At 47.0% G+C, this 24304-nt stretch overlaps 1 protein-coding gene across 1 annotated transcript; it reads left to right on the forward strand.

Annotated features, from left to right (window-relative positions):
- Positions 1 to 1141: 1141 nt before the first annotated feature.
- Positions 1142 to 22467, forward strand: LOC142431387 (cytochrome P450 2B4-like). Its single transcript, XM_075536290.1, has 9 exons — positions 1142 to 1314; positions 6128 to 6290; positions 6600 to 6749; positions 9182 to 9342; positions 12422 to 12598; positions 12964 to 13105; positions 14230 to 14417; positions 14564 to 14705; positions 21358 to 22467. The coding sequence occupies exons 1-9, from the start codon at positions 1144 to 1146 to the stop codon at positions 21537 to 21539; spliced, it is 1476 nt and encodes a 491-aa protein (XP_075392405.1). The 5' UTR covers positions 1142 to 1143; the 3' UTR covers positions 21540 to 22467.
- The last annotated feature ends 1837 nt before the right edge of the window (positions 22468 to 24304 follow it).

A 24304-nucleotide genomic window follows, 5' to 3' on the forward strand; every position in this document is an offset into this window, starting at 1 on the left:
GGGGGCTCATACAATTCTTATTACAATCCATACATCCATGCATTGTGTTAAGAACATATGTACATTTGTTGCCATCATCATTCTCAAAACATTTGCCTTCAACGTGAGCCCTTAATATCTGCTGCTCATTTCCCCTCTCCCTCCCCATTCCCCCTACCTCGTGAACCCTTCATCATTCATATATTGTTGTTATTTTTTGCTATATTAAACTGTCTGATATCTCCCCCTGCCCTCTTCTCTGCTGTCCCTCCCCCAGGGAGGAGGCTATACGTAGATTCCTTTAATCAGTTCCCGCTTTCTACCCCATATTCTCTCCACCCTCCAGGCATCACTACTCTCATCACTGGTTCTGGAGGAGTCATCTGTCCTGGATTCCCTGTGTTTCCCGTTGCTATCTGTGCCTATGTACATCCTCTGGTCTAGCCAGATTTGCAAGGTAGAATTGGGATCATGATAGTGGTGGGGAGGAAGTATTTAAGAACTAGAGGAAAGTTATATGTTTCATCGTTTCTACCCTGCACCCTGCCTGTTCATCTCTGGAGGGATTAAAAAAAAAGAAATACATTATATATAGAAATTACATAGCCCATGTCAAGAAGTGAAATAAACAATAATATCCTGTTAAGTCCTCCATGTTTTTTGGTCTCCCCCACCCACTGAGAGCCTTTCACATACAAAAATCGTACGATCACAGCGAGGCAAATGAACATGGAACAGTGCATACATATCAGCCACAGGCGGGCAGGTGTATGCTCATCTGTATCCCAAAAACAAAAGAAAAATAAACCCCAAAACAAAACAAAAAACCCCACAACACACACACAGACACACACACACACAAAACAACCACCAGAAAACCCACTGACAACACACGCACACTTCTACATGAACCTCAGTGTCTGCCTCAGAGGCCGTGCCAGCCCTAGGGAGGGGTGAAGGAAGAGGGAAGAAGCAGTTGCTGGGCCTCCAGAGGAGGAAGTATGAATCCCTTGGCACCTTTTCTAAGGTCACGCTCAGGGACAGTGATGCAAGGGGAGGCGGGACTGATGGTGTTACATAACCGAATGAGGAGGCAGGTTCAGATAAAATCCCAGCTCCAACCTGCAGGGCTGCACTGGGGTGGAAGAAACGCAGACTAGAGCCATGGAGCTCAGCATCCTCCTCCTCCTCGCTGTTTTCACAGGATTTTTACTTCTCCTGGCCAGGGGCCACCCAAAGACCCACAGCCACCTCCCTCCAGGTCCCCGTCCTCTGCCTTTTTTGGGGAACCTTCTGCAGATGGACAGAAGAGGTCTACTCAAATCCTTCCTGAGGGTGAGAGCCTGAAGGGCAGGGTCAGAGGGTGGCTGGTCCCTACCTTAGTACTTGGGGAGCACTCAAGGATCCCTAAGAAAGAGTTGGGTATCCCGGCTCAGGGATGGAGTGCATCCTTGGTTCGGTAGGTAAGGTGCATGGAGCTGAAGCCTGGCGGATTGTGGTCAGGTTGTCCCAATCCTTCCTGCTCAATTGAAAGGACACAGGCATTGTCCTAGGAGGGGGAAGATGGCTATGAAGAGGTGTGGTGCGTATGGGGCACAGGTGTAGAATTTTACTCTTCCAGCTTCCCTTGATACAGTCCCTAGATGCCAGCTGCCACTAGCAGAGAGAAAAAGAGGTGGAGGCACTACACACTGGCTGGAATCCAAGCCAGGGCAGTGGTGGAGAGGGAGGGAGAGCAGCAAGGGAAGGGATGGATTCTGGGAGACTTGGAATGGACTCCTCATTAATGAGGTCCTTCTCCAAACTCCCTGCCATCGAGTTGATGCCTGACTCATCGTGACTCCATGGAACAGGATGGAACTGCCCGCTGTGAGCTTCTGAGACGGTAATCAATGACCAAGTAGAAAATCTCATCTACCTCCTGTGGAGCAGCTGGTGGTTTTAATCTCTGGACCCTGTGATCTGAGCCGTGCATAACCACTGTAACACCAGGGCTACAGTAAGGAACTTAATGCGCTAGAAGTGTGTCTGCCACGTGTGGGTCATTTAGTCAGCTCTCAATCACGGCTGTCTAGGCATGATTGCATTTTAATTATGCATCTATTTATTAACAATGCAATTGACTCATGCAAGACCCATCCTTCCATGACTTGAGAACAGCTTGAGGTTATTTGTGTCTCTATGACCGCTTCCACTTTCCTGAATTTTGGACCCATCAACCCTCTATTTAAAATTTTTTTTAACTCTTTATATGTTTGGTATAATTACCCAGTAAAGTCATTTGACCCTGACTCTTCTTTGTTGGGAGGGTTTGGGTTCCTGGCTTGATCTCTTTACTTGTTACAGGTCTAGTGAGAGTTTCCGTCTCGTCTGGAATCAATTTAGGTAATTTGTGTGTTTCTAGGGGTTGGTCTATTTCATCTAGATGCCATACTTTGTTGGTTGACAGTTTTCTCAGTATTGTATCATAAATCCTTCTATTTCTGTAGGACCTGTAGTAATTTTCCCTCATTAGTTTCTGCTTGTAGGTTATTTGTATCTTTTCTCTTCCTCCTTTGAACTTGCTGGTCTAGCTAAACGTTCGTCCATACTATCGATGTTTTCAGAGAACACACTTTTGGCTTTGCTGTTTTTCTCTATGGTTTCTTTCTTTCTTTTAAATTATCTCTCCCCTCTCTATTTCCTCCATCTCCAGTCTAATTTTCATTGTTTGCTTCCTTACTTTCTTTTTGGAGAGAATACTTTAGCAGAGAGGTGAGTATTTCAAGGGTTATTTAGAGTTAGTCCTTTTCGATGTATCAAAAGAGTGTTCTGCTGCCATATGTCCTCTTGCGTTTAGTCTTTCAGAGTTATGTGCCTAGGATCGGTTTGCATGTTCTCAGGAGTTCACCAGGCATAATTGACAATGACCCTGTGGGCTAGAATGATTCACAGGTTAGGAGTAAGGGTGCACAACTGTTTCCACAGCTCGTGGATCCTAGGACCCATTAGGGAGATCTGTGTTTCCCATGTCCTTATCTTCATCTCCAGTGATTAAAGATGTTTAAACATTTTGGCATAAATAAATCCTTCGAGCGTTTTATTAAAGCTGGGCATCCTCCTTAAATAGGTGCACACATTTGTGCATATAATTTAGGGGGGTCACAGATTGCACTGAGGGTCTTCCAAGGACCCTCTAGATGCCCACAAGCCTTCATTATCAGTGTGTTGCAGGAGAAAGAGAGCGAGTGAGGGAGGGAGGAGGAGAAAGAGGGAGAGCATAAAATGAAGCGAGGATGGCAGAACTATCCTCCCTTCACTCCCTGATTCCTAACTGATTCCCAGTTCCTGAATCCTTTTATACTGGGCGCCATAGACTCCACTTTCATATTCAACTACGGAGTCTGAGTTTCCCCCTTTTGATTTTGGGTTGATGACACAAAGCATGTGTGCCCCACAAAGCTACTGTGAAGTTAAACTGGGGAGTGTGTAGAGTTTGGTGTACAGTACCCCCAAATGTTCCACGGGCATCGAGGTGAGTCTGACTCTTCGTGACCCTACACAGGGCTCCCAGGACTGTAACTCTTTAAGACAGCAGCCAGCCTCACTCTCTTCTTCAGAGCAGCTGGAGGATTTGAGCTATCAACCTTGCAGTTAGCAGTCCCAAGCTTATCCCAGAACACCACCAGGGCTCCTTGGAGCTTTTTAGATGAATGCTCTTTTGATCCACCTCGGTATTTACTCTGTACTACTTTTCTGCACACCATCTGTGTGCCAGGAAATATTCTTGGCATTGATTTCACAACTTGGGATACGGCACACGCTTTTGTTATGCTCACGAGCATACTGGAAAGACCTAAAGAGAAATAAACAAGTCAGGAAATATCCAATAAGAACTGCGATGAACATAAAATGGGGGTGATCTTCTAGAAAGGAGTGAGAAAATCGAGTCATCAGGGAAAGACAGACAGACAGACAGACTCACTTGTGCTGTGATCCCGAGACCTTGTCCTGGACACCAGCGCAAGGCCAGGGTCATTGCAGGAACTCTGAATCGGGAACCAGCCCTGCATGTCAGGAGAAACAACCGAGGCTGGTTTTCAAGTCCAAGAGCGGGGCGGAGGAGGAAAAGTCAGTGGGATTATGGGGCCAGGCCACATGGGGTTGTGTGCACCACGACAAAGACCTCAGATTTGTTTTAGTATGTAGAAGCATTGGAAGGAATACGGCATGCTAGGGACAGGAGTGAATTGATATTTCAATAAGATCACTCTGGCCTCAGAGAGTGAGATGATTGTAGGAGCCCAAGGAGGAGGGTCAGCAGAGACCCAGGTGAGAGATTCTGAAGTTGGTGGAGCCCTATTTCTGATTTTAAGTACATTTTCATTGGAGCTTGACATCATCTCAAACATGGCACAACTCTCATGTGCCCAGCTCAACAGATATTCACACCCATGACATTGGCATGTAGAGCAAGCCTGCTCACTCCTTCCCATCACTGCACTCTACACTATCCTGAACTCTAGGTTAGTTTTGCCTCTTTCTGAACTCGGTATAAATAGATGGAGTTGCATCTTAATTGTTTCCACTCAGCATTATGTCCGTGAATTGTCTTTGTGTACAGGGACAGTTTGTTCTTTTTCTTTGCTGTATAGTATTCCCTTGCATGAGTATTTTACGATGCATGGATTCCTTACCTATTGGATGAGAATTTTAATAATAAGGCTCCCTCGACTGTACTTGTTCATTAAAAAATAACACTTTTATTGACATAGTGACATATTTAAGCATATTGAAAAGGGTTATCCCTTCATCACTGTAATAAGTTTAGAACAGTTTCTTCTTACTTGTATTGGTTACTTACTCCCCATTTCCCCCCAAGTCCAAGAAACTAGTAATCCAGTTACTGTCTCTATACACTTACCTATCCTGGATTTTGTGTACAGCACAATATCCAGTAAAAATAAATAAAAAAAGCAAACTCCCAAACCCCAAACAAACAAAAGATGATGAACTCACCATAGTTTTCCCTCACATACCATACAATTTAATTAATCATATTAGACGATTTGTGCAATCCTCATCACAATCTACTTCCGAACATTTTCTTCTCATGCTCATTGCTGTTAGCTCCTCATACTCCTCTACCCCGCCCCCACCCTCTCCTGCATGTCCCTATCTAGTTACTGTCTCTGAAGATCCACCTGTCCTGGATATATTTGGGGTGAGCGCATGTACACATTTCCAGTGGGGATGCATCTAGGCAGGAAACGGGGGGGTGGCTGAGTATTCTCCACACTGCTTGGCTTCAGTAGAACTGTTCAAGCAGTTTCCCAATTGGCCCTGCCGGTATTTTATATATTTCACGACCGTGAGCAGAGGGCTGTTACTTTCTCAGATCGTCTTCAGAGTGGGTGCTTCAGGGTTGTCTCCTTGGGAATTGTCAGCAGCAGGGTGAGTCTCAGGAAAGATAGAAATCAAGATTTGGTGATGCCAGGAAGATACGGTGAGGCCCAAGGGTATGGGAGGGTGATATCAGAAGTATTTCAAAATAGTTCACCACCCCTATTTCTCCAGGCATCAAGCAACCACAGGTGACCTTGTCTGCATCCAGGGCTAACCCTTTAGTTGCTGGGTCCCGAGATGTGGGAGGAGCCATCCAGGGTGGAGTATCATGGGTAGTGATTAATTACCAATCTATATACACTTGTTTGCTGGGTTAGGAGTCCCAGGGGTCATGTAAACAGTCTTGGCTGCTAACTGGAAGGTTCGAAGTTTGAGTCCACGGGGCCATGTTACAGCGTCACAATCAACTATTATTAATTGTTTAGATTACTCTGTTTGCTAATTTAGACTCCAAGTCCATATATAAATATTATATATATATTAGAAAGCTGGTCTCACGAAATGAAATCAATGATTCTATCCTGCTAAACCCGCCATTACTGCCACCCCCCTATTTGCTCTCATCCTCCTGTTCTCACCCTCCCCCTGGCCTCCTCAAAGTCTTGCCTATTGGTGCATAAATCTTTGTTTTCCATTACAGCAATGGTGATAGTATATATTTTTCTATGTAATATAGGTATGATCTTGAGACTGTTTGTTTTTTAATGGCTACAGAGGGGCACACTGACTCATTCGCTGTCTTGGGTGGGGCTATGCTTGGCAGCTCCGAGAGAAATACGGGGATGTGTTCACGGTGTACCTGGGGCCCAGGCCGGTGGTCATGCTGTGTGGGACGGAGGCCATACGGGAAGCCCTGGTGGACCAAGCTGACGCCTTCTCGGGCCGGGGGAAAATTGCTGCCGTTGACAAAACTTTCCAAGGATATGGTAAGAGCCTGAAAGCGGCAGGATGTGAGACGCACACGCATTGCGGTGAAGTCAATTGTGACCCATAGCATGGCTGTAGGACAGAGCAGAACTGCCCTGTGAATTTCTGAGGCTGGACCGCTTCGCGGAGGCAGAACTGCAGACTGCTCCCGAGGCACGAGGGAGGGTGGGCTTGAGAGGATAAAGGGGGTCAAGGAAGACAGGGGATGTAGAGAGGGGCTCTGGGTCACCTTTCAACCCCTTCTACAACTTGTGCTTCATCCCCCCACCCCCCTTTCCTCTCTCACTTCCAACCCCCCTCCTCCCCAGGTGTCATTTTTGCCAACGGAGAGCGCTGGAAGACCCTCCGGCGATTTTCTCTGGCCACCATGAGGGACTTCGGGATGGGCAAGCGGAGCGTGGAGGAGCGGATCCAAGAAGAGGCTCAGTGTCTGGTAGAAGAGCTTCGGAAATCCAAGGGTGAGCTTTGGAGAGAGGGAAGGAGAGGGGAGAGAGAGAGAGAGAGAGAGAAAGATGGAGATTGAGAGACTCTCAAGGGTTTAGAGGGAGAAATATGGGGCTAGGGATTCAACAGAGATGGATAGGAGGAAAGCACAGAGCTGGCGAAAGGTAGGAAGTCTATAGGATGCCAGAGAATAACTGGAAGACGTAAGCTCTTAGCTTGTTTTCCAGGGAAGCAGTGAATGGAGGAACAGGATGCACTGCAATACAATAACTGCTGGGAAGTGCCATCCAGTAGATTCCAACCCATAGCAACTGCATGTGGCAGAGAAGGGCTTCCCCATGGGTCAGGCTGTCTGGAAATGGGTTGCCAGGTTCCAGTCTCATCGGCTTGCTTGGTTGGTTCAGTGGCCAGCCTTTGCATTAGCCGCTGACCGCTGCACCATTGGCACTCCCAGGGCTCGCTATGATATCACATGGTATAGAATGTTATAGTATGAATATCAGGAAAGCAAGGAGTAAAGAAAAAATGGACAGATGTGTTGGGCAGAGTCAATCGAACTTTCCTTTCCTTGGCTGAGCGGCTGATGAGCTGGCTGGGAGCAGAGCCAGTTGGGCAGTGGAAGGACCCTGAAGGAATTGCTTTTGGCTATTTCTGGATTCTGCAGAAGAGCTCGGGGGTTCAGTGGGGACAGTGAGGACAGCGAGGGGACTACAACTCTGTGATCATCTCCATCTCCTTTATTTTCAAACTTTACCACTTTCTTCATTAAACTCTCTCTGAAAATACCCTGGAACATATCTGTAGAGACCGGACAAGGGAGGAGGAGACAAAGGGAGCCATCCAGACATAGAGGCAGAGCGAGCTGGGATCGAAAGGCAGGAGACAAACAGAGTGACAAGGACAAAGAGGCAGGGAAGGAGACAAAGATAGAGATGGAGGAGCAAGAAAAATAAGAAAGAAAGGAGAGAGACAAATAGAGATCAAAATTCATGGTGGAAGAGACTCAAGAGGCAGAAGACAAGAAAGGTGGGGCTATGAGGAGACAGGAAATTAGAGAGGAATGCACTTAAATTTTCAAGCCACATAACTAAATGAGTGGTTTCAAGCCTGTCAAACTATTTTCACAGACATTACAGTTCCCCCAGCCACAGGCGAGGGCTCCCCTGTCTCCAGAGCCTCACCAACAAACATTCTTGTCTATTCTTTTTTGGTTTTTGTTTTAAAAAAGGAAACAAAACAACCCCAGCCATCCTAGTGGGTAGGAGGTGATGGGACCACAACTGAATGATCCCTCTTATATGAAATACCTAGTGTCTACAAGTGTGTAGAGCAGTGGTTCTCAACCTTCCTATTGCGGTGACCCTTTAATTCAGTTCCTCTTGTGTGGTGACCCCCCCAACCATAAAATTATTTTTGTTGATACTTCATCACTGTCATTTGCTACTGTTATGAATTGGGCGACCACTGTGAAAGTGCCGTTTGACCCCCCACAGGAGTCGTGATCCACAGGTTGAGAACCACTGGTGTGGAGACTCTGTTGATTAGTGGTCAGCAGGCAGAGGGAGGGGGAAAGGAGATCTTAAGGTTTAGGGGACTCCGAGCATCTGTTTGAGGGTGCTACAAATAATTAGAGAACAGTTTTGGATGATGGCCGAACAACCCAGTGAGCCACTTAACTGTGTTTATGAAAAACATCGAAATGGCAAATGATTGGTTCACACGCTCACAAATTAGACAGACAGACTTACAGACAGGCAGAGTTACCAATAGAAACAAGGGAAGACAGACAAAGTATAACTCAAAGAGAGAGAGGCAAAACCAACTGGATGTCCTTGAGCTCGCAGCCCACAACCACCTCCTTCAATCAGGAACGGGGGAAAACCTAGATCATATTCATATAGGCATTGATAGACAAGTGAAAGCCAGAGAATTAGAGGGAAGAGAGGTGATGAAGGGAGAGTGACAGGGATTGGCAGGATCAAACCTTTTCAGTGTGCATAAACTGATCACCTGCTCTGTGTCACCAACTGCCCGGGGACTTGTTCACAGAGTTCAGCAGAGGCTCACAGAGCTGAGGTCCCCAGAAGATGTAGCATAAGGATCAACAGCTATGATTCTGTCACCAGGTTGTCTAGGTCTGAATGCTGGCTCCCTCAGCAATTAGTAGCTGTGATGAGATTGTTCGAATGATTTCATCTTTCTGCCTGCCCATTTAGAAAACTGAGTGATTGATTAGTCACAGAGCTGTGGTGAGAAGCAAATGGCACCACAGGTGACATACTTAGAATGGGGCCTCGGGTATCTATTGTAAGAGACAGCCAGTTAGATGCTACTGTTCCTGCGATGACTCCCGAGCAGTGGAGGATAGTCAGACCGAGATGAGGCAGCAGGCTAATCCTTCTCCTCCTGACTTCCTGTCCCCTGACCTGCCCACTTCTCCTTCTAGGATCCCTACTGGACCCCACCTTCTTCTTCCACGCCATCACAGCCAACATCATCTGCTCCATTGTCTTTGGAGAACGCTTCGCCTACAAAGACCCAGAATTCCTGAAGCTGCTGGATATTTTCTATCAGTCCTTTGCATTGATCAGCTCTTTCTCCAGCCAGGTGAGAGAGTGAGGGAGGGGGGCAGGTAGGGAAGCGGGGGCCAGCATTTAAGGGCAGGGAGAGGCGTGGTCTATCTTTTGGGCGCAGCCATGTAGCTTACGGTTGGGGAGAAGAGCTGACACCACACAGAGATGGGAGACACAGGGTCCCAGAGGCGGGGAGTGAGAGACTATGAGAACGAAAAGGGTGTGGTGGTGAGGTCGCAAGAGACAGAGGGAGAGTCAGGGAGAAACAAAACAAAATGTGCTGTGGAGTCAATCAACTGCTACTCATGGTGACCATGCGTGTCAGGGTAGAACTGTGCTGCATACTGTTTTTGTTTGATTATTATTTAGTTGGAAATAGATGGCAATTAGCTTTTGAAAGCGTTTTGTTTTACTGTGAATGAAGTGACGGTTTACAGAGCAGCTCATTCGTCTTACGTTCACACATAGTTTGTTCCAAGGCATCCAATGCAAGTACCAGCTCCCACTTCCCCCTTCCGCTCCTCTCGCCTTCCTAACCCTCTGAGCTCGGTCATTGGGTCAACGCCCCTTTGAATCATAGACAGTGGATTTTTCTAACGTGATGGTGAGTTCAGTTCCAGACCTGAAGGCTGACAAAAGGCCTTAATCTTCAAGGTTCCACCTGTCCCATCCAAGCAATCAGCCTGTTCTACTTTATGTTTTTTAGCCCCCGCCCCCACCATGTTTTCACGTACTCTACCTAGGACCGCTTAACAGGATCCTTTGGGGATCTGATGGCAGTGATAGCAGGGCACCATCTACTATGGGTTCCAGGGTTGTGGACTGGGTGATTTTATGTGCATTTCTATTCTCATCACTCTTCTTCCTTCTGGCCGGGGAGAGACCAACGGTCACACCTGAGAGAGCTGCTCATCACCTTTTAAGATCCCAGCCAAGTCAAATGTAGACCGTTGTCTTTGTGAACTCGGTTGAGCCAGTAGATGTCGGCGTCTCTCAAGACGAGCTCCATAGGGTTTTTATTCTTTGAACTCTTTAGAAGTGGATCACTAGGCCTTTCTGGGAGGCATCTTTGAGTGGATTTGAACTTCCATCTTTTTGATCAGCAGCCAAGCTTCTAAAGCATTTGCATCACCTAGGGACTCCCCAGTCTCCCCAGACTCCCCAGACTGACTGTGTTGTATGGAGTTTCCAGTGGTTGATTTTTCAGAAGTAATGAACGCATCACGCCTTTCTTCTGAGACACCTCAGGGGGCACTCGAACACTCACTTTTTGGTTAGTAGCCAAACTGTTCCCACTGATCAGGGGCCACGAGAGGCAGGGGGAGAGACCTAAAAAAAACATCAGAGGGTTTGGAGGAGAGAAGAGAAGGAGAAATGAGAGGAGCTAGAGAGAAAACAAGCTAAAGAAGACAAAGAAGCGAAGAGAAAGGGCTCTTGAAAGACAAAGTTGAGAAGATAATAGAATGAATCAGACTCTCAGTCTCTACTCTTCTAACCCCATCTGCCTTTGCATCTTTGTCAGTCTTTGGCAAAGTCTCTCCCTCATCTGAAGACATGGACATGTGAAAATATGAAACCCTATTTCTCCATTTTCTTCCCCATTTTCTTTTCTCTCTGTTGTTGCTTTTTAAAGCAGCCACCCCCAGATGATAACAAAAAGGTTCCACTTAAACAAAACACCTGCAACATTTCTCTTTTTTGACTAACCTGCCTATACATCCATTGTATTTTTTGAGTGAAATCATTTAGTCAGCCTTTATGGGGTGTGAAATATGGCAGTTGATATTGGTGATGGTCGTATGACAGGATTGATAAAACAGGCTTTATTGAATTGTCTGAATGACAAATGTTGGATTGACAAGTATTGTACTCTCTCTGTCATAGCTACAGATATTAGATTCACATATGGGGTTGCCACAAATACAGGTGCCCAGGACCTCTTATTGAGGGTTCTGATCTAGGATGAGGTCCAGGGGGAGTATCTAAGACAAGTCCAACAAATGATCCCTGGTGCTGAGAACAGACACACACACACACACACACACACACACACACACGTCTGGAAGGAGACATACCAAATAGTTAACATTGATGAGCTCTAAATGGAGATATCAAAGATGACCTTCACACCTTACTGTACACATTTTTGCATCTGGGGAAAATTGCTACAATTGCTTTTATCCCCAGATAAAGCAGTAGAAAAATGAGTATGCTCCAAAATAAATAAAAGGCCCAAGTGGTTAGCAGCAGCTCATTTTGTGCATCGGTACAAGGGAGATGCAGAGAGACTGAGAGAGGCAAGGGGAAGAATGAGAACAGGCTGAGGTGGTAATCACACACACACACACACGCACGCACGCACGCACACATGCACACATGCACGCACACACACGCACACATGCACACGCACGCGCACACACACACACGCACACACACGCACACACACACACACGCACACGCACACACACACACATGCACACGCACACGCACGCACACACACATGCACGCACGCACACACACATGCATGCATGCACACACACGCACACACACACGCACACACACGCGCGCACACACACATACACACACGTACACACACACACACACACAGGTGCAACCCAGACAGACACAGAGAAAAAGGTGGTAACGGAGCAATAATGCAAGGAGGTGGAGGCAAACGGAAGGACACGTTGATAAAGGAGGAAGACACAGAAGGAGAGGCAGGAGCTAATAGCCCAATGGAATCACAGAGTCAGAGTGAGGCGCTTGGATCTATGAAGTGATCAAACAGTAGAAATGGGGATAAAGAAACACGTTGTCAGGGAGAGAGAAAATCAAAGAGAGAAAGACACACAGAAGGAAATATAAAGTGACAGAGATAGCGTGAGAGTCGGTATAAGCGGCAAAGACATAGAGACTTAGAGATGGCAGACTGAAAAAAAAACCCCCACACAAACCAACAGATTCAGCAGGGCAGAGAGGGAGAGATGTCAACTTGTAGGAGTCCACGTCAAAACCTTGAGCCCCGCTAGGACATAGCAGGGTGGAGCTCTTTCAGCCTCCCCTCCCCACCAGCCCCAGGCAGGCCTCATCTCCTGGCCTCTTCTGTCTTTCAGGTGTTTGAGCTCTTCTCGAATGTCCTGAAGCACTTTCCCGGCACACACCAACAAATCTACAAAAACTTGTTAGAAGTCAACACCTTCATTGCCCGCAGCGTGGAGCAGCACCGAGCAACCCTGGACCCCAACACACCCCGGGACTTCATTGATACCTTCCTGCTCCGCATGGACAAAGTGGGTAGAGGAGGGGTGGAGGGGGAAGAAGGGAGGGGGAGACTGGAACAGAGGCCATGGAGGGGAGGGGGGCAAGAGAAAGCAGAAAGAGGCGTTTGGAAGATGTTGAGGGAGGACTGAGATCGAACCGGAAGAAGGTAGCTGGGAGACAAAGACCAATGGACCAGAAAGATGGGAAGATGGAAGCAAAGCAAGACGGAGAGAGATGAGCTTGGGGAATGACAGGAGTGAAGAGGGTGGGCAATGGAAGACAAAGCAGGAAAGACGGATGTGACTGAGGCTGGGGAACAGGTGGGTGCCCAGAGGGGTGCATGTGTGTGCCAGGCCCCGGCCTTCCTCAACCCAGCCTTGTCCTCCCCACCCAGGAGAAGTCCAATAAGGACACCGAGTTCCACCAGCGGAACCTCATCCTCACTGTGTTGTCGCTCTTCTTCGCTGGCACTGAGACCACCAGTACCAGTCTCCGCTATGGGTTCCTGCTCATGCTCAAATACCCCCACATCACAGGTGGGTGGGGCAGGGACAGACCACCAGGAGGGATCTCCTGACCCCGCTTTGACTTGCAGAAGTGGAATTATGGGTCCTGTGTGGCAGAGAGGAGGCTCTGGCTTTCGGCCTCAGTGGCTCTACAGGTCTTGGGGTAATTCCCAACTAACCCAGCCCTTAGGATGGCTGGGCCATTCGAAGAGCTCTTGTCTCAAGGTTTCATCTTTAACCACTCACAGATTGATTTATCTGTCATCTTTCCATCCCTCAAGCCTTCTTTTGATTCATCCTTTCATTAATGATTTCATTTGCCTACGGAATAAGTTATTTATTTGCTTAAGAATTTTCTACTTTATAAGTCTTTATTCAATCTAACAATCGTTGATTTTTTTTTGTATGCTCTTTCTTTCACCAATCCATTTATTCCTCCTTCCATGGAGCTATTCTTTCACCCATTCATTCATCCATCTGTTTTATTCATTCATCGATTTATTTATCTATGGATCATTTATTGATCAATGATTTACCAGTTGATCTACTTATTGAGAGATACCCGAATACAGAATTAATTCATTGATTTGTTCATTAATTAACCTTTCCAGTCCTGGATTCAATCATCAATTTTTTGATGGGTGCATTGATTCACTTATTCATTTAGTTGGTCATGAAATAATCTATTGCTCAATTTCACTGTCATATTCCTGAGGACTTCGTTATACATGAGGATGTGAAGTTTACATATAACACACACACAAGGACTACTAATATTGGAGAGAGAATTCTGAAAAAGAAAAAGCTATCCTACGGATTTTCTTGACTCCATAAGAATATCAACCCATAAGGGAACGTCCAACACGGTTTCCTTTAAGGTTGGAGAAGCTGTGTGTGTGCATTTGTGTGTTTCTGCTTGTCCGTGTGGGGAGAGAAGTGACAGCATTTCAGAGGGGTCGAATCCTTGTGGCTTCGTTCATCATCTCCCCTCTCCAATTAGTTGCTGTGAGCGGTGTTCACGGTCTAACCTTCACTGTAGATGTTTCCTGACTTGTTGACTCCTAGAAAGCGTATCCCCCCACTGAAAGGTCTCTTGGCACTGTTTGCTTCAATGAAGTGAATCAGAGGTGCACGGGCCCCCTTCTCGTGTGCAGAGAAAGTCCACAAGGAGATTGACCAGGTGATCGGCTCCCATCGAGCTCCAGCTCTGGATGACCGAGTCAAAATGCCATACACCGATGCGGTCATTCATGAGATCCAGCGATTCGGGGACCTCCTGCCCATTGGTGTGCCCCGTGTGGTTACCAAAGACACGAACTTCCGAGGGTACATCATCCCCAAGGTAAGGCCCGATGGGCCCCTGCATCTCTTAAGAGTATGGGCATCCTGCATTTCCTTCAACAGCAAACATGACCTCTTTGCTTCTTCTTGGGTGGAGGCGGGGAGATGGTGCACTATATCGATCTGTTTCGTGTACCCCTCCCCCAGGACACTGAGGTGTTCCCCATCTTGAGCTCTGCCCTCCACGACCCACATTACTTTGAAAAACCAGATGACTTCAACCCGGACCATTTTCTCGATGCCAAAGGGACACTGAGGAAGAGTGATGCTTTTATGCCTTTCTGCGTGGGTGAGTTGGAGCTACACTCCTTTTTTGCAGATGCCAGAGTGAGGTTTCAGTCTCTCCTCTAGGCAAACTAGGAGAGGCCCCGTTTATTGAGTAATTATTAGATGCCCTTCGATTTTCCCTGCATGATCTCATTCCATTACCCTCCTTTGCTACCTGAGAGGAGTCTTGAGATATGAGATGTATCTCTAAGACACACCTTTTTAAAAAAACCCAACAAAACATTTTATTGGGTGCTCATCCAATTCTTTTAAAAAATTCATTTAATGTTTTGAACTCATTTTATTGGGGGCTCATACAACTCTTATCACAATCCATCCATCCATTGTGCCAATCACACTTGTACATTTGTTGCCATCATTATTCTCAAAATATTGTATTTCTGCTTGAGCCCTTGGTATCAGCTAATTTCCCCCCTCTCTCCTCGCACACCCCTCCTTCACGAACCCTTTATAATTTATAACTTATTATTATTTCGTTATGTCTTACATTGTCCGACATATCCCTTCACCCACTCTTCTGTTGTCCATCCCCCAGGGAGGGGGTTATATGTGGATCCTTGTGATCGGTTCCCCTTTCTATCCCACCTTTCCTCCACCCTCCCGGTATTGCCACTCTCACCACTGGTTCTGAAGGGATCAACCGCCCTGGGTTCCCTGTGTTTCCAGTTCCTATCTGTACCAGAGTACATCCTCTGGTCTAGCCAGATTTGTAACATAGAATTGGGATCATGATGGGGGGCGGGGGAGGAAGCATTACAGAACTATAGGAAAGTTGCATAGTTCATCATTGCTACACTACACCCTGACTGGCTCATCACCTCACTGCGACCCTTCTGTAAGGGGATGTCCAGTTGCCTACAGATGGGATTTGGGTCTCCACTCCACACTACCCCCCTCATTCACAATGATATGATTTTTTGTTTTGTGATGCCTGATTCCATCTACACCTTGTGATCACACAGGCTGGTGTGCTTCTTCCATGTGGGCTTTGTTTCTTCTCAGCTAGATGGATGCTTGTTTATCTTCAAGCCTTTAAGATCCCAGACACTATATCTTTTGATAGTCAGGCACCATCAGCTTTCTTCACCACATTTGCTTATTCACCTGCTTTTCTCCAAGACACATCTTGGTAAGGAGGACCTTGGGAAAATATTTTCATCTCTTTCTGGGCAATAATCATGGTGATTTGACTGCTAACAAAATAGTTGGAAGTTCAAGTCCACCCAGATAAAAGACCTGGAGATCTAATTCTGAAAAAGCTTCCACTGAAAACCCTATCAGGCACTGTTTTACTGTGATATGCATGAATTGGAACCAACTTGACTGAAATTGTTTTCTGAAAGACCCCTATATTCATTTACCTAAAAAAAATTGAATACTATTTTGAACCCAGTGCTCTATTAGGGACTGAATGTAAGGCATGAGTAAGTCACACAGAGCCACACAGCCTCACACCAGGAAAATCACAGTGTAGCTGAAGGATTTGGAAACACACAGCAGAATATATTGACTCATTGTGGGAACCTACAAGGGAAATCAGGATCCCTGATGGCAGAGTCGGTTACACATTGGGTGGCTAACCACAAGGTCAGCAGTTTGAAACCACCAGCTGCACTGCAGGAGAAAGATGAGGCATCCTCCTCCTGTAGAGAATTTCATTCTCAGAAACCCAGGGGGCCAGTTACGCCCTGTCCTTGGAGCCATGATGAGTCAAAATCAACTTCATTGCAGCGAGTTTTTTTTTAAACGTTTTATTAGGGGCTCATGCAACTCTTATCACAATCCATACATATACATACATCAATTGTATAAAGTACATCTGTACATTCTTTGCCCTAATCATTTTCTTTTCTTTTTTTTCCTTTTCTTTTTTTGAAGCGAGTTTTTAATAAGAAAAAATTACCTAAGGAATAGGTGTCCCCACTCTTTCTTCCTTTTTTAAAATGATCATTTTATTGGGAGCTCTTACATCTCTTATAACAATCCACACATCAATTGTACCAAGCATATTTGTACATATGTTGCCAACATTCTTTTCTAAACATTTTTCTTTCTATAACAGCCCTTGGTACCAGCTCCTCTTTTTGCCCTCCCTTGCCCGCTCCCACCCTCATGCCCCCTTGATAAATTATAATTATTATTTTTATATCTCACACCAACTGCTGTCTCCTTTCCCCCATGGTTTCTGTTGGTCATGTTCCTGGAGGTGTGGTGGGGGGTGGGGATAGGTAGGTTTCTAAACCAAGACCAGATGGTGAATTTTTGTCAACCACAAAAAGAATATTCCAAGTAGAGAGAGCAGCAAGGGCCTGAAGGTAGAGATGTTATCATAGCATCATGTGTTGGAGAAAGTGCAAAGGATTCTTTTTATCTGGGGTTCAGATTGAAGAAGGGGATAAGGGTAGAAAGCTCAGCTGGGCAGGCTCTTGAAAGCCGCAGGAGGAATGAGAAGTTAAGGTTCCTCCCTTTGACCCCATGCAGAGAAACACTTAATTCCCTTGATTCTGTCTCCTTTGGGAGAAAGGAGGATCTCAGAGAGAGGTCCCAAATCTTGCGCTTCTGCTAAGCGGCAATGGCCTCATCTCTCATGCCATCTTAAATGAGAGTTGGTAAACACCCGGGGGCAGTGGGATGACATTACCCTCTCTACCTGAAAGCCCTGAAGTTTAGATTGAGGTAGAGATGTGTAGAGATCAAGATCAAGATAGGTTAAACCGACTGCCATCATGTCAATTCTGACTCATAGCAACTCTATAGGGTAGAGGAGAACTGGGTGCTAAGGTTGATGGGGCTGTAAATCTTCATGGGAAGAGATAGCCTCATCTCTCTCTCTCTCTGAGTAGTTGTTGGGCTCACACTGCTGGCCTTGAGATTAGCAGCCCAATGTATAAATGACGTGATCAGGAAAATGAGAAACAGAGGGGGACAAATGGGAAGAATGAACAAGAGACAATAGACTTATAGAGAGATGAAGAATGAAAGACAGAGAGAGAGAGAGAGAGAGAGAGAGAGAGAGAGAGAGAGAGAGAGAGAGAGAGAGAGAGAGAGAGAGCACATGGGGAGGGTAGAAGTGGGAGAATAGAAAGAGAAACAGAATGAAAGCCAGAAAGATACAAGAGAATGACCTAGTGGAGAGAGAAACAGAGAGGGCATAAGAGACAGGAGACCTTTAGAGAGGGAGAGAGAAAAAGCACCAGATAGAAGCAGAGAGTGCAAGAAGATGCAAGAAGAAAGCAGACATAGAGAAGAGAAACAGAGACAAGCACAAGTATGGGCAAGGAAAGGCTGAGTCAGATGTGTGCGGGCAGAAAGAAAAACACCTGGGCACAGTGGGTGTTCAGATGATGCCAAGCAGACAGCCCTACGTCTGTGAAAGGGAAGGGTGCCTTGGGAAGGAGGCAGCAGGCATTCATCTATGGGTCTATCCAAGGAAGACCTGGGCCACAGAACCAGTTATAGGAGAAGAACCAGTCCAGGCATTCCCCTGAGCCCATAGAGGCTCCTGTCTTCTCTAAGGATCTGCCCAAAAGATCTGGAACTTCCCTTAGATGCCAGGCTGGGAATGTGACTGCCTTGCGAATTATGGCCAATGAACCATCCCTGATGTAAAAGAGAGAGAGGCCCCGTGTCCCTGCCTTCCTTTTCTGGCTCCGTGGTCTCATGTCTCTGCAAGCTCACCAGTAGCTTTGCCGGAGGGACGGGGCATTCTATTCTTTGAAACCCTTAAAGTCTGGGAAGACCACAGCGGGTCGCTCTGAGTCAGCATTGACTTCATGGCAGTGGGTTTGTTCTTTGTGGGGGGGGCAGCCATGCACCCCTTCCTCATGTCCATCACTCCCCATGTACCCCACAGTTTGTATACCATTCAGGGTTTCCCCCCGCAGAAGCCTTGAAATCCATGGGCCTCAGGCTGAGGCAGGAAATCAGGGACAGGTACACACATAATGCCAGAGACACCCCCTCCCCACCCCACCCTGCACACCCCCTGAAGCACCCACAAAGGTATAGTAGATTTTACTATGGCTCAAGTGTGATTCTCAGGTAGTTTAACAATATTCACTCCTTCATTCCCACAACGAGCCTGTGAAGTAGAAAACACGATTTCTTTACCGCTACTGGTGATGTGGGGGGTTATTGGCCGAGCTGCTAAAGTAAAGGTCAGCAGTTCTGAACCACCAGCAGCTCTGCGGTAGGAGGACGAGGCTTTCGAGCCCCATCAAGAGTTCCGGTGTTGGAAATCCACAGGGCCAGTCCCACCCTGTCCTCCGGGGTCACGCTGAGCCTGGAGTGACTCGATAGTGGTGAGTGGGTTGGTTTTGTATGATGAACGTTCAAACTGTGAAGTCAGAAGAATGCAGACATTGACACAGGTGGAGGACACACACACACAGAGAGAGAGAGAGAGAGAGAGAGAGAGAGAGAGAGAGAGAGAGAGAGAGAGAGAGAGAGAGAGAGAGAGAGAGAGAGAACTGGGTCCTTACCCTCTCTGTGGTGCCTGACTTCTTTGGGGATGATCTTATAAAGGTTACAGACTTTCTCTTGGAATGATGTTCAGGGCAGAGTCACATGAAGATTCGACTCCAGTTTCAAAGGGCTCACGCTCCCTCTCATGTTGTCCATGCGACTCAGGGCGACCGTTCAAGGCAGGGAGAACTGCCCCAGGGCTTTCTCAGAAGGTCACCTTTATTTTCCCAGTTGGGTGTGAATTTTTAATGCAGGTGGGGGGGCCTCTCGCACTGATGCACGCCCAAATGTTCCAGCAGTTCAACTTCATCACACTTATCAACAAACCTGTGAGGATTGTCTGGACGATGCCAGCACTTGAATTCCTTAAAAAACAAGAGGACATTTCTTATTGACTCAAAACACAACAGACAAATGCCTCCAGCAGACATTTAGTGACATCACTTTTTTTTTTCAAAATCATTTTATTGGGGGCTCGTACAACTCTTATCTCAATCCATTCTGTCAAGCACATCTGTACATTTGTTTCCCTCATCATTCTCAAAACATTTGCTTTGTACTTGAGCCCTTGGTATCAGCTTCTCATTCCCCCCCTCCCTCTCCCACACGCCCCTGTGAACGCTTGATAATTTATAAATTATTATTATTTTGTCATAGCTTACACCATCCAACATCACCCTTCACCCACTTCTCCATTCTCCCTCCCCCAGGGAGGAGGTTATATGTAGATCCTTGGAATCGGTTCCCCTTTGTCCCCCACCTTCCCTCCAAACTCCTGGTGTCGCCACTGTCCCCACTAGTCCTGAAGGTATTGAATCATCTGTCCTGGATTCCCTGTGTTTCCAGTTCCTATCTGTACCAGTGTACATCCTCTGGTCTAGCCTGATTTGTAAGGTAGAATTGGGATCATGATAATGGGGGGAGGAAGCATTAAAGAACTAGAGGAAAGTTGTATTTTTTAATCATTGCCACACTGCACTCTAACTGGCTTGTCTCCTCCCCGCAACCCTTCTTCAAGGGGATGTCCAATTTCCCACAGATGGGCCCTGGGTCCCCACTGTGCACCCCTTCTCATTCACAATGCTACGGTTATTTTGGTCTTTGATGCCTTGTGATCTCATAGGCTGGTGTGCTTCTTTCATGTGGCCTTTGTTGTTTCTCAGTTAGATGGCCCCTTGTTTATCTTCCAGCCTATTGGACCTCAGCCTGTAGATCTTTTCATAGCCAGGTACCATCAGCTTTCTTCACCACATTTGCTTATGCACTCGTTTTGTCTTCAGCGCTTGAGTTGGGACACGCTGGTGTGCTTCTTCCTTTTGTCAGAGTATATCGGTTCAGTATAGTTTTCAAAGGCCAACTTGTTAGAAGTAGATCCAGGCCTTTCTGGCAAGGTACTGCTGAGGAACCTCCAGCCTTACACTACCCATGGGCTAACTCCCCATTAGTCTATGAACAGCCATTTAGATCATTGCTCCAAATATCAACCCCAATATTGATGAACTTATATGGTCAGCAAGAAGAATAAGGTTTGTTTGGGGTTTTTTGCAGGGTGGAGTACAGTGTTGTGAGGTGGGGGAAGGTTTAAACAAGAGATGATGTCAGGAATCCTGGATGGAAAAGCTTGTTTGGAAACTGATGTGGTAGCAATTGTACAATCTGCTTGACGTGACTGAGCTATGGAATGGTATGGTCCATGTGTTAACTCCCAATGAAGAATACATTTAACAACAAGAAAGAGTTCTAGGCTCACAGGGCAGCCCCATAGGGTGTCTATGAATCAGCATCCACTTGATGGCAGTGAGTTTGGTGTGTTTGTAGATACCCTGTAAATAGGGAAGGAATGAGACTATAACTTTAACAAATAATTTTTAAAGTAAATCATTTTATACAGATATTGGAACAATCTGTGAATCAATTGTATCAAGCAAACTTGTACATGCGTTGCCATCAGAGACTGTAACTTTTGAACCGGAGTTGAGAACCTCGCTCTTTTCTGCCTCAGAGTTGCTGGTGGTTTAGACTTAGCAGCATAACGTGTCACCACGACAGACGCCACGAGCTTCCTCCAAAGCATACCTTGAGCTGAGGGTGAAAGGTCACCTCCATGCAAAGCCCTGGCCATGAACGACTCCCAAAGTGCTGTCCCTGTTCCAGGCCCTCTTGTGTGACCTCTCTCTCTTCGTCCACAGGGAAGAGAATTTGCCTCGGCGAAGGCATTGCCCGGACAGAATTGTTCATCTTTTTCACCACCATCCTCCAGAACTTCTCTGTGGCCGGCACGGTGGCCCCTGAAGAGATTGACCTCACGCCCCGGGAGTCTGGTGTGGGCAAAGTACCCCCCACGTACCAGATCCGTTTCCTGCCCCGATGAGGGGGCAGAGTTAGGGGCCAAAAGATTCCGGGGGTTCTCCGGGGTTCCCAACTCTCATGAGAATGCTCCCTAATGCCCATCCATTCTCCCCGTTTGAGAGACCTGCTGCAGACCTGGACCCTTCCCCTGTCTTGGTTGTCGCTCCCAATTTGAGGGTCATTTCTAACATCTCGTCTCCTTCCACCACACTGCAAGTTTTCTGTAGACACCAGGAGGCCTTTTTGCATTCCTTCTGGGAAGGAATTCCAGAAGTGGGAAGCAACCTCAGAGAGGCCAACTCCTTCCTTGTTGTACCTCAAGAAACTGGGCTTCTCAGGGGACACCTGGCATAGGACTTCTCAGCCTCCGTGTCTCTGCAGGCTGAGCGCCTTCCTCCATGGCTCAGGTCAACCACAGTGTCATCTATCCCTGCCCAGTGCCCCAGGAGAGCCGAACTCAAAGGACTCCCCATGCACGCTGAGTCCAGTTCTCCTCTCCAAAACCCTGTGTGGCAGGGGCAACAATCAGGCCCATTTTACAGCTGTGCAAACAGAGCCCCCCCCCCGGGAATGATACTGGTTGTCCAAGGGAGAATAATGCCAGTGAGCGGAGGAGCCACAGCCTCTGCTTGTCTGTCTGGGGCCAGAATTCCAACGTTCCACTGAAGCCTTTTCAGTTTTTGAATATTCTTCCTTCTTAGCTAGCTCTGCCTGCTTTTTCCGTCTGTGAGAAGGTCTCTCCTGAGCCCATGTCCCTCTGGAGTCGTGTGATTCTGGTGCCCTACCCTCTCTGATACACCCTTTTAATAAACACCCAAAGCTGATGTGCCCACGCCAGGTATCCTTCAGTGCGTGACTCAATTATTGTCAGATCTCAGGGACCTGAGACCATCTCTCCCTCACCTGATGTTGTTGTCTCGTTACCCCCGGTAGTTTAAATACCCGGAGTGGGAGTCCAGAATATGTGCTGAGGAATGAATGGCTCAGTCAGTTCCTTATGATCTCACATTGGAACTCGACACCCACCCCATTAGACCTGCCTCTTCCCCACACATCTTCTGATGCTCCTCAATAAACCCTCATTTTCCAGTGGGCACAGCATGCCCCTTATTCTGCCTGCCCACTAGGCTTGATTTCTCATGCCAGCCTCTGACAAAACTGGCTGGGGGGAACCCCCCTAAGCCTAGCCTCCACACGATCCACCAACTGCCGGCATCACTGCCCTTTCTTCAGGAGAAAGGGAAACTGCCTTTGGACCCTAACCTAGAGATGCCAAACTTCCTGGCTTTGGCAGCACCTGCCACCTTGGGGATCCTGTCATCTCTGGAGAATTCCCAGGAGCTCTGCCAAGGTGGATTACGGTCATGTGCTCTCTGAAACGTACGAAGAATACAACCAACGAAGCAGCGTGGCTTTAAGAGGGGGCAGCAGAATGGAAGGCAGGTGTATTGAGAACCATCATGGGCATCTTGCTCCTCTGGGTCTGAGGACACCCCACCTCCAGAGGCCCTCTCTTCCCTGAACCCCCAGCTGTACCCTCCCTGGGAACATTTTGAAAATAGACTACAAGGCCTTTCTCAAGCTCTTCCAGAATGTGAGATGGGGGACGAGGAAGAAGTGGGTGAACAGAGAGCAGAGCTCACAGGCAGCAAGGCAGTTGGGAGTTAAACATTGGGTGGGCCACAACCTGGTCCCAGATGCACACCAGCAAAGCTTCTGGAATGCCAATGGGTGTAGGTTGCCTGGAGAAGGAAGTTCTGGTAGACCCGAGCCTTTGAGTTGGAGTGCTGAGGAGGGGACGAAGTAGCTGGACCAGTGTGGATACTCTCAGCAATGCTTCCAATTCAAAGTTGAGAGGGAATCTGGGAGATGGGAATGTTTGGGGTAAGCGTGTGAGTGGGAGGGTTGGTGGAGGCCACTAAGTAGAAGCTCCCTTGTTCCCCCATGGAGCGAAAGAGGAAGTGAAAACCACCCAAGATTCAGTGCACAAATGTAGACCTCTTAATAGTTACATCAGTGGTTCTCAACCCGTGGGTCAAGACCCCTGTGGGGGTCAAACCACTCTTTCACAGGGTCGTGTAAGACCATCAGAAAACATGTATTTCCAATGGTCTTAGGATCTGAGACATCACTCCTCTGTCTCCTGGAAGATCTGCCCACATGCAGGTATGCCCACCTATGAATACCAGGCGTGAAGACTGTTGGCCATGCTACACAATGCTTCAAGACAAAATTTCATTGATTTGTCATTAGAAATACATATTTCATAATATATAATGGCATATTGTTTTTGTGATGAATCATGATGTTCAATGTGTAACAATGAAAATACATCCTTCCTATCCGATATTTACACAATTCATCACAGTAGCAAAATGACAGTTACTAAGTAGCAACGGAAATAATTTTATGGTCGCGGGGCCGGGGGCACCAAATGAGGAACTGTATGAAATTGTCGCTGCATTAGGAAGGTTGAAAACCATTGGTTTAGAGAATGTCCTTCCACACGCCTTTTTATGAATCATGCGTGCTCACACACACACAGGCAGATCATTGTTAAATCGATGGTAGGAAGACAGGAAACTAGATGGACGAAAAGTTGGAAGGAGAAAAGAAAAGGAAATGGAGGGAACCAAAGGAAAATTAATTGGCTTATTTTTTCTCTTAGACAGTGGTTTCTATCCAAGGTGGAGGACGGGTGAGGTGAAGCAGTTACACACACAAACACACACACACACACACACACACACACACACACACACACACACACTCTCTCTCTCTCTCTCT

The sequence above is a fragment of the Tenrec ecaudatus genome, chromosome 18 (genome assembly GCF_050624435.1).
Source record: "Tenrec ecaudatus isolate mTenEca1 chromosome 18, mTenEca1.hap1, whole genome shotgun sequence".
Lineage (NCBI taxonomy): Eukaryota > Metazoa > Chordata > Mammalia > Afrosoricida > Tenrecidae > Tenrec > Tenrec ecaudatus.